This window comes from Chiloscyllium plagiosum, chromosome 7, assembly GCF_004010195.1.
Source record: "Chiloscyllium plagiosum isolate BGI_BamShark_2017 chromosome 7, ASM401019v2, whole genome shotgun sequence".
Classification (NCBI taxonomy): Eukaryota; Metazoa; Chordata; class Chondrichthyes; order Orectolobiformes; family Hemiscylliidae; genus Chiloscyllium; species Chiloscyllium plagiosum.
The window spans coordinates 14,566,977-14,584,291 of NC_057716.1; the positions used below are offsets into that span (position 1 = coordinate 14,566,977).

At 40.8% G+C, this 17,315-nt stretch overlaps 1 protein-coding gene across 6 annotated transcripts in view; it reads right to left on the reverse strand.

Moving 5' to 3' along the window:
* The window catches only part of vps8 (VPS8 subunit of CORVET complex), a 555,322-nt gene that overhangs the window by 147,340 nt on the left and 390,667 nt on the right, over positions 1 to 17,315 (reverse strand). For all 6 annotated transcript variants that reach the window (XM_043693080.1, XM_043693078.1, XM_043693079.1 and 3 more), the window contains one exon: positions 13,815 to 13,983. In XM_043693080.1, the coding sequence (XP_043549015.1) occupies positions 13,815 to 13,983 (169 nt within the window). The remainder of the gene's footprint in view (positions 1 to 13,814; positions 13,984 to 17,315) is intronic.

Below are 17,315 nucleotides of genomic sequence, written 5' to 3' on the forward strand. Positions count from 1 at the left end.
TGGGAGGAGGTGTAGTCCATGTAGCTGTGGGAGTCGGTCGGTTTGTAGTAGATGTCCGTGTTGATTCGGTCGCCTGAGATGGAAATAGAAAGGTCGAGGATGGGGAGGGAGGAATCTGAGACTGTCCAGGTGAATTTGAGGTTGGGGTGGAAGGTGTTGGTGAAGTGGATGAACTGTTCAACCTCCTCGTGGGAGCACGAGGCGGCGCCGATACAGTCATTGATGTAGCGGAGGAAAAAGTGGGGGGTGGGGCCAGTGTAGTTGCGGAAGATGGATTGTTCCACATATCCTACGAAGAGGCAGGCATAGCTGGGGCCCATGCGGGTGCCCATGGCTACTCCTTTCGTTTGGAGGAAGTGGGAGGATTGGAAAGAAAAGTTGTTCAGGGTGAGGACCAGTTCAGTCAGTCGAAGGACAGTTATGTTATTATTAAAATAACCAGATGGAAAAAGGAAATAAGTTTTAATTTAATTTGAGATCAGAAACTATTCAAACTTGACCCTTTTAGGCAATAATGCCATCTGAAACTCTCATTCAAATTACTTCCTTTCATTTCGGGTCCAGTGACTCTTTCTCAGTTCTGAGGAGGGATCACCAGACCCGAAACATGAATTCTGATTTCTCTTCACAGATGCTGGCAGACCTTCTGAGCTTTTCCAGCAAATTCTGCTCTTGTTTCTGATTGACAGCATCCACAGTTCTCTTGGCTTTTACGACCTTTCATTAATTAGTAGAAAGTAAGCACATTAACAAAACCTGTGCAAAAATATTTTGTAGGGTGGTTGGATAAGGAGAATACAATCTCCTTTGAGCACTTTAATATGGTAAACATGGTTTAAAAGAAAAGCTTTATGTTTTCTCAGAATTAAATGCACAAAGAACACATGTACACCACCCCCACCACACCACATGTGACTCCTAATGTATTTCCAAACAGAGACTTCAATATAGTTAGCAACCAGATGGCAATGTATGCTCTGCTAATATGGAGAAAAACATTTTAATTCTTGTTGATCAATGAATACTACTGAGGCTATCAAGTGCAAGAGGAGGAAGATTAGCCTTTGGCAATGTTAACAGTTGGCTTCAGTTACTCAAGGCTGGCAATAAATACATTTGATATTTCTGGTGTTACCATTTTGCTACTTTCGCCACAGCTTGTTTCATGTGAAGCACTGATCCCTAGACATTGCTGAATTATTAGCGGGTACTGAACTGGGATTAGAGTCTCTCAACAGGTGGCATTTCGACAGTTCCCACGGTTCAAGAAGTTTGCCTTCCCATAGAGTACAAGAGTGTGATGAGATGGTAATGACAGTGGACTAACAATAATGAATGCCAGGCTGATGTTAAAAGGGCCATGGGTCGAATCCCAACATGGCAGAGGGTGAAATTTGAACTCAGCAAAAATGTGCATTAAAAGCTTGCCTGATGGCGACTACATAACCATTGTTGATTGTCAAATCTGCCACTGCTACTTAGTTTGGTTCACGATACACCAGACCTCACAACAATGTGGTTAACTCTTAACTGTCAGCTAGGACATTAGGAATGGGGAATACCCCCATCAATTAAACAAAAAAATGTACAAAACATTTCTTGACACTCAATGCAGCTTGTTTTCTCATTTCTAGCTCATCTGGTGGATTGTGAATTTTTTTTTAAATTGCACCAACTTAATATTTCAGTGAAATAGAGTGAACCTGAGGAAATTTTGTGGGTCAGTGCTACACACACCAGTTGTGAGATAAATATCTGTGGACTTTCGCTGCAGGTTTCCACCAATCAACCAGTAAAATATTGCAATAATCTTTCATAAAAGACAAGCTCCTATTCAGCTGAGTCCAGGGAGCTCAAAATCAACTTGTGTAAAGTTCCTGCTCCTTTAAAGCATTCTATCAACTGAAACTTCTTGCTTTCCACCATTTTCCCTCCATCGTTTCCTATTTTCTTTCCCCATCTTCAATCCCTTCTTCTTCTTCTTCCACTTCCTGCTCACCAACTTCCTGCTCACCAACTTCCTTTTGGTTTCCAGCATTTACTTCATCCTTCTTCACCAAACTCTTTGACCAGAATATTTAAATTCACTTTCTTTCTACACCCATTTGACTTCCACCTCAAAATTTAAGTAAGGTATTGACAAAGTTTGGAAGATTAACCACGGCAATGTAGGTGTACCCACACCAACTGAGCTGCGTGGTTGAAGAGATCAGCTTAGCCCTCCTTCTCCAGCAGAGTGATCAGCCAGCTGGCAAAGCCCATCTCCTTTGTAGTCTGAGTACTGCTTTGAAGGTTCACATAAGGATTGAGGTGCCTTGGGTCACAGTCAGAACACTCCTGATTCTAATATTCTGTAACTCTCAGGCTTTGTATTTAGAGCACACTCTCTCAGCTTGGTCATCCTCATGTTGGGACAGAATTCTTTGGTTTTACTCTTAAATTCTCTCAACCAGCCAACAAACTTTCAATTGAAACTTGCTTGATGAGAGAAACTTTCTCTTTTGCAGCCAGTTTAGTCCAAAGCCTGAAACGAAACTGCTTGAATGCAGAACCATCCCTATGAGTAAATTGATGCTCTTAAACTGGTCATATGATCATTCATCAGAAGCCACATACATTATCACAAATCCCCTTTGAGAGAAACTTAGTTCTTGAAGTAATCATTATCCAATTATAAAATATCTGCGTCTCTCTAAAAGCAAATGGACCTTCATAGTGGCAGCAATTTAAGTTGGGTTCCTATGTGAACATTAATGGAGCTATCACGTGGTACCTAGTGAAAGTGGCTACAGCCTTTTATATATCGGGTACTGTGTGTGTCTTGGAACTAACAAAGGCAGGCATAATGTTAGAACTCAAAGGTGGGATAGTACTGCTGGTTAAAAAGGATATTAATACAATAGTGAGAAAGGATATTAGCTCCGGTGAAGTGAAATATGTATGGGTAGGTGAAGAAAATAATAATGGGGGTTTGTATACAGACCCTCAGACAATAGTGGGAATGTAGGTATAGTATTAAACAGATAGAGAGAAATGCAAGCAATAAAAATACAGCTGGAATAATGGGTTTCTGGTATTACTACTAATATGATTTCCCAATCTATTACCTAATAGATTGGAGAAATCATATTAGTAATAGTACCAAAGAGGAATGTGCACAAGATGATTTTCTGGATCAACTAGAGGTCATCCTCAACTTAGTATTGTGTAATGAGAAAGGAATAATTGGCAAACTAGCTGTGTAAGGCCCCTTGGGGAAGTGTGATCATAATATGATAGAATTCTTCACTAAAGATAGAGAGTGCCATAGTAATTCTGAGACTAAGGTCCTGAATCTGTATAGGGAAAACTACAATGGTATGGGGTGGAGCTGGCTATGATAAGTTAGGGACCATTACTTAAAGGGATAACAATAGGTAGGCAAATTATAGACTGCTTAGTCAGTAGTAGAGAAAATGTTAGAGTCCATTACAGAACATAGAACAATACAGAGCAGAACAGGCCATATGGCCCTCAATGTTGCGCCGACCTGTGAACTAATCTAAGCCCATACCTCTACACTATCCCATCATCATCCTTGTGCTTATCCAAGGATTGTTTAAATCTCCCTAATGTTGCTGAGTTGACTACACTGGCAGGCAGGGCATTCCATGCCCTTATCACTCTCTGAGTAAAGATGCCTCTGACACCTGTCTTAAATCTATGATGCCTCAATTTGGAGCTATGCCCCCTTGTACAAGCTGATGTCATCATCCGAGGAAAAAGACTTTCACTGTCTACCCTATCTAATCCTCTGATCATCTTGTGTGTCTCTATCAAATCCCTTCTTAGCCTTCTTCTCTCCAATGAGAACAGACCCAAGTCTCTCAGCCTTTCCTCATAAGACATTCCCTCCAGACAGGGCAACAGATCCTGGTAAATCTCCTCTGCATTTTTTCCAATGCTTCCACATATAATCCTCACAGTTTCCTTCTGCAAGCATAAATGATTTAATGGCTAAACACTTGGAAAACAGTGACAAAATTGGACAGAGTCAGCATGGAATTACTAAAGGGAAGTGTTTGACAAATCAACTGGAAGTTTCTGAGGATATAAATAGATTACTTACAGTGTGGAAACAGGCCCTTCGGCCCAACAAGTCCACACCGACCCGCCGAAGCGCAACCCACCCATACCCCTACATTTACCCCTTTAACCTAACACTACGGGCAATTTAGCATGGCCAATTCACCTGACCCGCACATTTTTGGATTGTGGGAGGAAACCGGAGCACCCGGAGGAAACCCACACAGACACGGGGAGAACGTGCAAACTCCACACAGTCAGTCGCCTGAGTCGGGAATTGAACCCGACTCAGCGGGAATTGGCGCTGTGAGGCAGCAGTGCTAACCACTGTGCCACCGTGCCGCCCATAAATAGTAGAGATGATAAAGGAGAACCAGTCGATGTTATTTATTTGGACTTGTGCAAGGTCCCAAATTATAGATTCACATATAAAATTAATCAAATGGGTTTGTGGATTTTGTGCTGACATAGAAAAAGAACTGGCAGGAAAAAAGCATAGGAATAAGTGAGTCACCTTCCAAGTGGCAACCAGTGACCAGTGGGATACCACAGGGAGCAGTGCTTGGACCACAGTTATTCACAATATATAGTAATGAGCTAGATGAGGGAACTAAATGTAACCGCTCAAAATTTGCAGATGACACAAAGCTGGGTGGGAGAGTGAACTGTATGGTGGATGCAGAGATAATTTAGTGTGACTTAGACAAGTTGAGAGAGTGAGCAAATACATGGAAAATGCAGCATAATTTAGACAAATGTAAGGTTATTTTCTTTCGTATCAAAAACAGGAATATTGTTGTCTGAAGTATGATTGATTAGAAAAGGGGAGAATGCAATAAGACCTTGGTGATGTTGTTCATGCATGAAAGCAAGCATCCATGTGCAACCGGTGATGAAGCTGGCAAATGTTATGTTGGTGTTCACAGCGATTGGATTAGAGTACAGGAGAAAGGATTTTTTTAAAAAATTAGATTCCCTACAGTCTGGAAACAGGCCCTTCGGCCCAACAAGTCCACACCGACCCTCCGAAGAGTAACCCACCCAGACCCCTTTCCCTCTGACTACGGGCAACTTGGCACGGCCAATTCACCTGACCTGTACATCTTTGGACTGTAGGAGGAAACCGGAGCATCCGGAGGAAACCCATGCAGACACAGGGAGAATGTGCAAACTCCACACAGACAGTTGCCCATGGCTGGAATCGAACCTGGGACCCTGGTGCTGTGAGGCAGCAATGCTAACCACTGAGCCACCATGCCACCGAACAGGGTGTTGGGGGTGAGGTCATACCTAGAGTATTATGTCCCAGATTATTTTGGTTTCCATACCAAGAGGTAGCGATGACATAGGGGCATTATCACTACATTATTGATCAGGAGGTTGAGGTAATGTTCTGGGGTATGCAGGTTTTAATTCAATCAGTATCTGGAATTAAGAGTCCAATGATAAGCATGAAAACCATTGTCGATTGTCAGAAAACCCCATCTGGTTTACTAATGCCTTTCGGGAAGAAAACTGCTACTCTTATCTGATCTGGCCTACATGTGATTCCAGACCCACAGCAATGTGGTTGACTCTTAACTGCTCTCTGGGCATTTAGCGATAGGTATTAAATGTTGGCCTAGCCAGTGATGCCCACATCCTGAGAATGAATAATAAAAAGAAAAGGTGGATGTTCTGGCTGTAGAGGAAGTGCAAAGAAGGTTTATGAGTCTGATTTCTGAGATGGCATGACTGACACATGAAGAGCGATTAGATCAATTAGAGCTTTGTTCACTAGAGTTTAGAAGAGTGAAGATGGGGGAGAGGGGGTGGAATCTCAGAAACATATAAAATTCTAATCAGACTATGCAGGTCAAATGCAGGACTTTTCCAATGACTAGGTCATAGTCTCAGGTGAGGGGCTAGGCCAGTTAGGACTGAGAATAGGATAAATTTCTTCACCCAGTGAGTGGTGGGCCTATGAAATTCTCTGCCACAGAAAGCAGTTTTGAAGGACTTTTCAGGAAGGAGTCAGAAAATAATTCTCAGGGTTAAAGGGAATCAAAGGGTATGGGGCGAAAGCAGGAAAAGGGTACCGAGTAGGATGCTCAGCCATGAGCATATAGAATGGCAGAGCAGGCTTGAAGGGCCGAATGGCTTACTGCTGTCCCGATTTTCTTTGCTGGCACATTACTGGAAGAGCCCTCAATAGACAATAGGTGCAGGAGTAGGCCATTCTGCCCTTCGAGCCTGCACCACCATTCAATATGATCATGGTTGATCATCCTTAATCAGTATCCTGTTCCTGCCTTATCTCCATAACCCTTGATTCCACTATCCTTGAGAACTCTTTCTTAAATGAATCCAGAGACTGGGCCTCCACTGCCCTCTAGGGCAGAGCATTCCACACAGCCACCACTCTCTGGGTGAAGAAGTTCTTCCTCATCTCTGTCCTAAATGGTCTACCCCGTATTTTTAAGCTGTGTCCTCTGGTTCGGCACTCACCCATTAGCGGAAACATGTTTCCTGCCTCCAGAGTGTCCAATCCTTTAATAATCTTGATTCAGAGATGCCGGTGTTGGACTGGGGAGTAAAAAGTTAAAAATCATACAACACCAGGTTATAGTCCAACAGGTTTAATTGGAAGCACACTAGCTTTCGGAGCAACGCTCCTTCATCTGACAATCACCTGATGAAGGAGCGTCGCTCCGAAAACTAGTATGCTTCCAATTAAACCTGTTGGACTATAACCTGGTGTTGTATGATTTTTAACTTTAATAATCTTATATGTCTCAATCAGATCCCCTCTCAGTCTTCTAAACTCAAGGGTATACAAGCCCAGTTGCTCCAGTCTATCAGCATAAGGTAGTCCTGCCATTCCAGGAATTGACCTTGTTTTATGATTTAATTTAAGATGGAGTACAAGGCAAGCTGGATCTGTGTTCTGATCTGACTTGATAGATCATATTCTTTTAAAGAACATTAAGCAAGAAAGAAGCAAGGATCAGAAAAAAAAAATCAGCAGGATTCTGGGATTCAATTGAAATGCCAAGATTAAAAACTTCAATAGATAAACTTAAACAAAACACACATCAGAAATGTTCAATTTATCAGCATGCTAACAAGGCATGGTCATTATTTTAAACCATATACATTATATATACCTAACATAGACTTTAGTTTAGAGTTCAGTGATACTGTACTTCACCAAATCTCGATAAAACTCTAATTCCTTTGCCAGGCAAATCTTCAATTCTGAAGGTCTAACCCTGGAAATTTCCTCAAAGCCTCAGAGACTCAAGGCTGCTTCAATGACACTTTAGTTGTTCATTTTCTTCTTCCAAGACTGGTGATCTCAGGACTGGTAAGAATTCCTCCAAGTCCATAAATACCAACACATTTCCAGCTTCTATCAGACAAATAGCTTGACCGAGCAGCCACGATTTTCTCAAACCTTTAACCATTCTCAGCTGTATCCAGCTAAATACTACTTGTGGTTTTCTTCACTTCACTTTTAGTTGCACACAACTGTCAGTGGCTTCCATGTCTTTCTCCTGCCCTCAATGCCCAGAGTCTTTGACAGGACCACCTTTGCTGCCTGAAGCCACTTCATTACTTCAGTATTCCCCCAGCTTTACGCTACCCCTAACCTCTGCTAGAAACCCCACTCCGAGATAAATCGAAATCACTGAACCTTCTTTAAGATCCATCCTTTTCCAAGACAATGTAGCAGGGTCCGTCTTTAATCTGGGTCTTTGGGTCTACTAAATGTTTTTCAGCTACTTTAGCTCCAACATCCTCCTGACTGCTATTACTGTGAGCTGTATCTCCATCTGTGCAAACCACATGCTGTTTTTATAGTTTCATCTCTTCTATTCTGATTCTATTAAACCAATATAGGTAACCTTTTGAACTGCCATTTGTTTTAATCATTAATGCTGAACATTTTAATCACCTTTCCTTTTGCAGCTGTTAACTTCTTAAAGCAGCTTAGTCCCAGCCTTTTAAATGCATTACACTTTAAAGGCTTGACCCCACTGTTCTGGTGGGTGCAAGAACATGCCGATGCACTATTTGGAAGAGCAGGCATCCTGGTCAATATTTATTTCTCAACCAACACATTTTTAAAAACTCAGAATATCCAGTTATTGTCACATTGCTGTGTGTGCGAGTTTGTTATGTGCAATTGGCTCAGCTTTTCCAACATTACAACAGTGACCACACTTTAAAAAGTACTTCATTGGCTCCGAGATGCTGTGGGATGTCCAGTGATAGTGGAAATGACATTTTATATAATGCCTTTCCCAGAGGTAATTTGTAGGATCATGTGAACTTTAATGTATGAATAAACAGAGTAAGATCTAAAATGGAATGGGATGGCATAATGTCTTGTGCCTAATGGGGCTGCTCAAAGTCATTGAGTTTTAGTTTTTGGTTCAATCTGGTTCTAGCATTCTCTGATCCATCTACCTTCTGTCCAATACATCTGTTGTCCATCTCTATGTAGAATCTGCTTGCACAGCTATTGTGTGGAAATAGTGAGGTCCATTTTGGTGCATGCAGTTTGCTAGTAAAATGAAAACAAGGCCCAAGGTTGAAAACAAAACTATCCCTGCACCATGATTTTGGACAGAAACTGTGTGCATATGTTGATCCCACACTCACACTGGGCAAAACGTGGAAATCCCTGCAGAGGTAATGATTTCCCTAGGCTGTTCCTAAAACAAAAATTACGCACAGAATAACAATACTATTTAATCAATATCGTACCATGGTTATGATTTGGTCTGTAAGGATATTAATAAAATCTAATTGAATTTCACAGCAACCTTGAAGCGCTGGATTTTGTGAATAACAGTGAACAAACAGCACTTTCTACTCATTGCCCTTACAAGTCTCACAGGTTTGCCATGGCTTTTACATAGCAATATTCAATAACCAGTTAAAACAGTATGCCGTGCTCAACAGAGGAGCTGCAAGATGTGTAAGCAGGAGATGCTATCACACCAAAGGAGGTCATTTTGCCCATCATGTTTGCCATCTTTGACAGCAACTGCCTTTTCCTCAGCCCTATCATTTCTTTCCCACAAACTTAAGGAAATCTTTCTGAGCCACACAGGCTCTGAAGCAGGAAGTGTAATTTACAGCATTTAATATTTCGTAAACTCGTATGTAGAAAGCAAAATAGAAAATGAAGGACCGTCTTTTATTTCTCCCTCTCTATTCTAAGAAAAATGTAAAAAAAACTTTAAAAAATTCAACAAGAGACTCCACTACAGCGACTGTAATGCAGCCAGCCAGCTGGCCATCACAGAATATGAGTTCCCTGATTGGGACTGTTAATCTGGTCCAATCAGGGAGACCTGGCTGACAGAGACAAACATGAATGTTAGACACCGTGTTCACACGGAGAGCTGGTTCTGAGGGAGCTGGAGCAGTGCCAGGGACTTTCCATATGCAAATAAAGGGTGACTTGGTTATGGGACACAGGCCACTGTGGAGTTATTTCACCTCATGTATAAATTTTAATTTTCAGGGCTAGAGAGATTGTTGGACAGTAATTAGAATTTATTACAGCTGAAAATTCACTTCCCTTGAATAGTCCAGTTTAATCCTTTTTCATTATGGAAGAAAAATAGTATAGATGCCAGAAAACAAAAAGAAGGACGATAAAACCTGGAACAATGCAGTGAGCCAGGTAGCATCAGTAGAGAAAAATAGAGCTAACATTTCAGCTCAAAAACATTCATTAAAACGGAGTGAAAGAGAAATGTAAGGAAGACAAAATATGGAGGTGGAAACCAGAACTCCCTTATTCAGTCTGCAAGCATGACCCTGAGCTTCTGGTTGTTTTTCATATTACATTGGTTTCATGCTGACCTGTCCATCCATAACTTGCTAGACTATTCCAGTAAAGCTCAAAACAAGCTTGCGGAACAATACCTTAACTTTCAGGTTGGCAGTATGCAACGCTCTGTAGTCAATGTTAAGTTCAACAACATCAGATCATAACCCAAGCTTCCATCTTATTCAGAGATGTTTTCTTTGCCGTTGTTTTGCAGGATTGGTCTTCATCTTGTTTCATTATTATGTTTTCATGTGGCATTACCATGGTTTTTAAAGTAGCATTTCATATCTCACAAGGACACAACCTTTGAATCTTTGCTATATCCATTTTCACTCTTTTTGGCTATTGGATCATGATTTTTCTTTTGCTAATTAATCTCCTCTGGCTTCTTATCTCAAACCTCTCCCTTGTTTGTCTCGCTCCCTGTTCTTTTGCCGGCTTAAGAATTGTCACATTCCTATTTCTCTCTTGCTTTGATGGGAGGGCATTGACCTGAAACATTGACTCTGTCATTCTACACAGAGTTAAAAATCACACATCAGGTTATAGTCCACAGATTTATTTGGAAAGTACTAGCTTTCGGAGCACTCCTGATGTTGCGTGATTTTTAACTTTGTCTACCCCATTCCAACACTGGCACCTCCTCATCATTCTACACAGATGATGAGTGATCTGCTGAGTCATTCCAGTTTCCTTTGTTCTGAAATTTTCGGTATGTTCAGTGAGGAAGTACTTCATCTTCAGTCTCCATGTGCTCGAACGTCCAATTTACTTGCCAGAAACTGTCAGAATGAAGCTTGCTGAAGATCAGGACAAAACGCACAGGAACTTGCAAACCTCTCTGTGTTTTGGATACATAAAAACAGCATGTTGCTGTCTAATTCACCCCTCAATAACAATGCGCCTCACAGTTAGTTCCTACTGCTAAAATGTGGGTCAGTAATCTGGTAAGCAAATATTTTTCTCTTGCTCAGAGTCAATTTAGGTCTAATTGTGATAAAGATTAGCTGATAAATAACATTGGAGAAAGCCTCCAATTTAGTTCTCAGTAATGGGAACAGCAGCAGCTCCAGACGTAATCATGTAATAAATATGGAAGAGAAACACTAATTTGTTTTGTATGGACTGAGCACAAATGATAGGACATGGCAAGGTGACAGAGCTTTCTTAATGTTTCAGCTTCTAGAGGTCCATTGTAAATATTCTCAGTGGCCATTCACTTGGAAAATATCAGCACCTTCTTTCCGACTAACATGCTGTTCTAGGCTAAAGAAAATCCTCATACAAACAATGCCTTCATAAGGCCATAGCAAAGGGTAGAGATGCTACTATAATGTTGCAGCCTCACTGCATTATACAAATGGATTATTTTCAAATTTAGCTCGTTCAAAACTTGATATGACAATACTGCACAAAACACTGATTAGACAAAATTCGGTTTGACTAATGGAAGATTGTTCCATATAACAGTATAATGGGAGCAGAAGTAGGCCATTTGATCCATAAAGCATGCTCTGCCATTTATTAAGAATGTGATATAGCTTTTCCTCCCTCTTCCCCATTATCCTTGGCTCCTCTATAGAATAAATATTAGCTTAAAATCAGCTGTGAAATTGTCAATAATCCTGTCACTACTGGAATTTTTTCCTCAACGGGTTCCAATTTATTGCTGCCTGAGAGAGGGCATTCTTTCTCATCTTCATTTTAAATGGGAGACCTCTTATACTCAAACTATATCTCTTGGTTCTAGATTTCCCATATGTGGGAGAATATTCTCTCAATATTTATCACATGAATAGGAGGGGTTTGCCGCGATATGGCCCAAATGCTGGCAAATGGGACTAGGTATAGTTAGTATAGCTGGTTGACATGGATAAATTGGACCAAAGAGTTTCCGTGCTGTGCAACTCTATGAATCTAACCCGTCAAACTCCCTCAGAATCTTGCATGTTTCTTTCTTCTAACCTTCAATGAGGATAGGCTCAAACTTTCTTTATAAAACAATCAATCTGCTCAATCTAACAAAGAACAGTAACACACCCGCAATGACCAGCCTCCTGCAAGTTTTTACCTAACTGATAATCCACATGTAAAGGTTATTATTTTTTTCTTTATTCTTTCATGGGATGTGAGCACTGAAAGCAAGGCCAGCTTTTGTTTTTCAATATCTAATTGCGCTGGAACAGAATATTTCAGAACACAGTTAAGGTCAAACAAGCGGCAGTGAGTCTGGAGTCACATGTAAGCAAGACCAAGTCAGGAGATTTCCTTCCCCAAATGACATCAGTGAATCAGATGGGATTTTTATGACAATCAACAAGAGTTTTGTTGCATCATGTACTGAGACGAGCTTTCAATTTCAGAGTTGTATCAATTGCATTTACTTTCCACCCAGCATCCATGGTGGTACGTGAATCTGTGTCTTGAGAGCATTAGGCTAGAGCTTGGAATTATTATTCCAATAACAATACCACTATGCCACCAAGATCCTGACATTTATACCTGATGACTGTGTCTGTGATCCAACAGTCAAAAAAGATGTGATGCTGGAAAAGCACAGCCGGTCAGGCAGCATCTGAGGAGCAGAAGAGTCAATGTTTCGAGCATAAGCTCTTCCTCATTCCTGATGAACAGTTTATGCTCAAAAAGTTGACTCTCCTGCTCCCAAGGGCTTATGCCCAAAACGTCGATTCTCCTGTTCCCTGGATGCTGCCTGACCTGCTGCGCTTTTCCAGCAACACATTTTCAGCTGCTACCTGATCAGCTGTGCTTTTCAAGTGCTACATTTTTTGACTCTGAACTCCAGCATCTGCAGTCCTCACTTTCTCCCTCTGTGATCTAACAGCCACTCAAATGTCATTTCTGCCTAATTCTCTTCATTCAGCTTAACTTAATCCCCTTCATCAGTGAATAGCCAGAGTATTGTTCTGGATTAAATAACTCAAAATACTCTTTTACAACACATATGGAGATAAATTAATGGGCACGTTTTACAACTTCTTTCATAGGAACTATATTTTGAATGACATATATAAATTAATGTGAGGACTGTTAAGAGAGACACATTTTTAAAAAAACATAATTTACCAGGATTGATGCATAATGTCCACAGCAAGGATTCGATACCTAATATGAGCTCTATTTTTATGGCTATGCTTTCCTGCAATGTGCAGATTATCAAGAACTGAAGAGTTGTTTGCAGTAAACTGAGCAAATTGGAACTGGAACCAATTTACTGAGACAGAGGAAGAGGGAGACAGAAAAGACACAAAAGTAGGTGCTTCAGTGGAAGGTGCCTGTTGTTGCAGTCAAAGAAAAACTTAGTTTAACCCTGATGAAAGCTGTTGCTGCAAGCTATAACTTTTGAATTGATAAATCAGAGACATTTTTTAAAGGAGTCACCACTCTGCACTTCTTACAAACCAGTGGACGCTTCCAGAGAATGACTTTTGAACAAGGAGTCTCACCAGTTGAAGGAGGGTCATATCAAAACTGGAAGTGGGAAACAAAGATAATTGAACTGATTTTTCAGTTTGTAATCATCTTTCAATAATCTATTTTCCCTATTTATTTGCCTGTGTTTTTGTCTACATATGTGAAAACGGCCATTTCTGTGGGGATTAAAGTTTTAGTAATTAATGTAACATGTCAATGGTTTATATCTGTTCACCTGTAGCTATAGTTTAATTAATTGTCATAAATAATAGTTCATCCTGCCACTTTCCTGAAATCTAAGCAAAAATATGTTAAAAAACATATCTTCAGTACAGATTGAATAGCAGGCCTTCAGCTAATGGTACAGGAAACAATAAAATGACACCAAGGAACAGATTTCATTCAGCAATGATATAAGCAACAGTATGGTACTTAGAGCACAGTTTCTGGAAGAACTCGAAAGGAGCATTTGATAGCACCTCACCTGTGCCAGAGAAGTGCTTCGGTTCTTGTTCAGCTCTAATCCAAATTCTCGGTGTCTAGCCCCTTTGTTACTAGAGTTACACTTGTAGCAGGTCCACCTTGTCTGTCCTTCGGTTCGAATGCCACAGTCTTTACTCTGAAGACATTGAGAATGGTAGATATGGCCACAGCTGGAAATGAAAATGGATACTGGTCAACAAAACTCCTTGTTGCCGACTGATAGCCATCTAAATGAAAACTTACATTTTAAAACCTTATGTCCAACAACACTGGAATTTGTAAAGAAAGACCGGCACACAGATTAAAGTGTGACATTGACAAGATGTTCACTATGCCTGCACCTCAGGTATTATGGATAGTATGACAGTCTATGCAAGACTTGAATTTGAGACTCAAAAGTCATTGAATTCTAATGTTTTTTTAAAAAGCTATATGTAATAAGATTTATACCGGTCATCATTAAACAAAATCAACAAGTCTTTTTTAAAATTTTAAAGTTTCCTCGTGGGCTGAGGTAAATATAGGTTATTTTATTGTTCATTCTTGTTTGTTCAAAAGAGGCTCTTTTCTCAAATAAATGCAGTTTATTGCATGATAGCAATCAGGGTCAAAAGTGTGGTGCTGGTAAAGCACAGCAGGTCAAGCAGCATCTGAGGAGCAGGAGTATTAACATTTTGGGCATAAGCATCAGGAATGAAGGGTTTATGCCTGAGATGTCAACTCTCCTGCTCCTTGGATACTGCCTGACCTGCTGCGCTTTTTCAGCGCCACACTTTTCTACTCAGTCTTTGCCAGGTAACCCTCTTGCTCTGAATATACTTCTAAAATGCTTTGGGGTTTACCTTAGTACAATTTTCCAAAGATATTTCGTGGCCCCTCTTTACCCTCTCTTAATTTATTTATTAAGCACACCCTACATGCTCTATACTCCTAAAGGGCCTCCCTTGTTTTTCATGCTCTGTGTCTAACATTTGCTTCCTTCTTTACTTTATCAAATTTTCAAAGTCTCTTATCATCCTGGGTCCCTTGAACTTGCTGCCCTAGCCTTTCACTCTTAGTGGAATATGCTGGCCCTGAACTCTCACTGCACTACTTTTTTTAAAAGACCTGCACTTTCCAAATGTAGACTTACCTGCAACCAACTGCTCCCAGTCAATGTTTGCCAATTTTCTGTCTAACAATATTGAAATTGGCCTTGCCCACTTCAAATCTGCAGTATCCTTATCCCTTTGCATCTTGACTTTGAAACTTAGACTTATCACCACTATTCCCAAAATGCTCACCCACTGACAGTTCAACCACTTTCCCAGGATTAGATTGCTCACACATCAACACAGTGAACAAATTGCTGCGGTAGATTTGAAATTGATGTCAGATGAGATGATACAAACATTCAAGATGAACATTTAATCTTTTTATTTTCCAGGGAAGAATTCTCAGTACTGTTTATAAAGATGATGTTATATAAACAACAGTCCTCGAGTCGCACATGTGATGGAGTGGAACGGTTGGGTTCAGCAGCAAAACAACCAGCATCCTTCCTCATCAACAAACTGAAGCGCAGAGTCTACAAAGGTCATCACAGATTTGCTGGCAGGATGTGAAAAAAGTAAAGACTTTGATTGAAAATGATCTGCGTAAGACTCCACAGAAGCTACCACTGAAATGGAATCATCAAGGTCCACACATTCAGGATAAGAGGCTGTCTAATACTGAGATCCAGATTACTGTCAACAAGAAATAACCTGGCTCAGAAATCCATGATACTACAAACAAGAAATACCCATTTCATCAAGGTGACCCGTCATCCGTGAAAAGAAGTTCATGAGATTAAAAGGTTCCATTACAGCTGTCAGTCTCTGAGAATTGTACGTGCTCAAGAAGAAAATTCAGGAGATTAAAAGGTCCTCCAGCTGTGGTAATGATCAAATTGCATTTTTCACCAGGAATAAAGTTTTCCATGAAGGACATTCAACAAATAAAAATGCACTCCAACGAAGGGAGACTTTAGAGATCATATAAAGGTCAGATAGGATCAAGGTCAAAGTCCTCAAGCTTAAAAAAAATCCATTTACCAGGTTCAAATGCGTTCTGGAAGAATTTGGAAAACTCCAGGTCTCCTGGATTTGTGAAGAGACATGGGGGCGGTACAGTAATGGGAATTGTAATTACATTTTCATATGAATGTATTATAGGAAGAAAAGCTCAGTGGAGAGACTGCAAAAGGCAATAGTTCTGAAAAGGTTAATGCTGAAGACAGTGTTAAGCGCTATCCAATCTGATCATGTCATAAAGACTTGGACTGACAGAAAACCTTGGAACCTCGAACAGGGAGAGCTGTGTTATAAGTCTACCTGTAGTTTTTGCATATGTCTACCTTAATAAAAGTTACTTGTACCTGATTGCTATCAAGTGAAAGTGAGGATCGCAGACGCTGGAGCATCGGGAATGAAGGGCTTATGCCTGAACCATCAACTCGCCTGCCCTCGGATGCTGCCTGACCTGCTGTGCTTCACCAGCACCACACCTTTCAACCCTGATTGCTATCATGCAATAAACTACACTTATTTGATAAAAGAACCTCTTCATATGAGGTGACTCAGTGACTCTCTCCCACCACTTTATTTCAATTAGGACCTGAATACCCTGTCAGAAAAAGAGGATGATGGCACCGGGCTACATGATCATGTGTTGGCAGTCGCTGGCTTGCATGCTCATGAGACTTTGTGCCAGCAGTAGTTATCTCAAGATTTGCTAGCAGTACCATTGGGACATAACCACTATTTTTTTTAAAATGCCACTGACTCTTGCATCCTAATTTTAAATCTACAACAGACTTCTGACATATCTAACAATGAATTACAGTTTCTGTGATGTAATATGACCATGACCGTCCGACACTATGTCATAATGCAATCAGTTGTTCTTAATGCAAACTTCCACAATTAACTACCGTATTATGGGAAAGACAATTCATTGCTGCAGCCCAGTGTGCCTGCTCAGTCCCTGGGCAACAAAAATCTTTGCACAAGGCTGTTTCAAATGGTCTTTACATTAGTGGAGTGACTCACAAAGGAACTGAAGCAACCGAGGCACCCTTCAATTTTTAAGTGTCATAGAGTCATAGAGATATACAGCATGGAAACAGACCCTTCGGTCCAACCTGTCCATGCCAACCAGACATCCCATCCCAATCTAGTCCTACCTGCCAGCACCCAGCCCATATCCCTCCAAACCTTTCCTATTCATATACCCATCCAAATGCCTCTGAAATGTTACAATTGTACCAGCCTCCACCACATCCTCTGCAGCTCATTTCATACACGCACCACCCTCTCCGTGAAAAAGTTGCCCCTTAGGTCTCTTTTATATCTTTCCCCTCACCCTAAACCTATGCCCTCTAGTTCTGGACTCCCCGAACCCAGGGAAAAGACTTTGTCTATTTACCCTATCCATGTCCCTCATAATTTTGTAAACCTCTATAAGGTCACCCCTCAGCCTC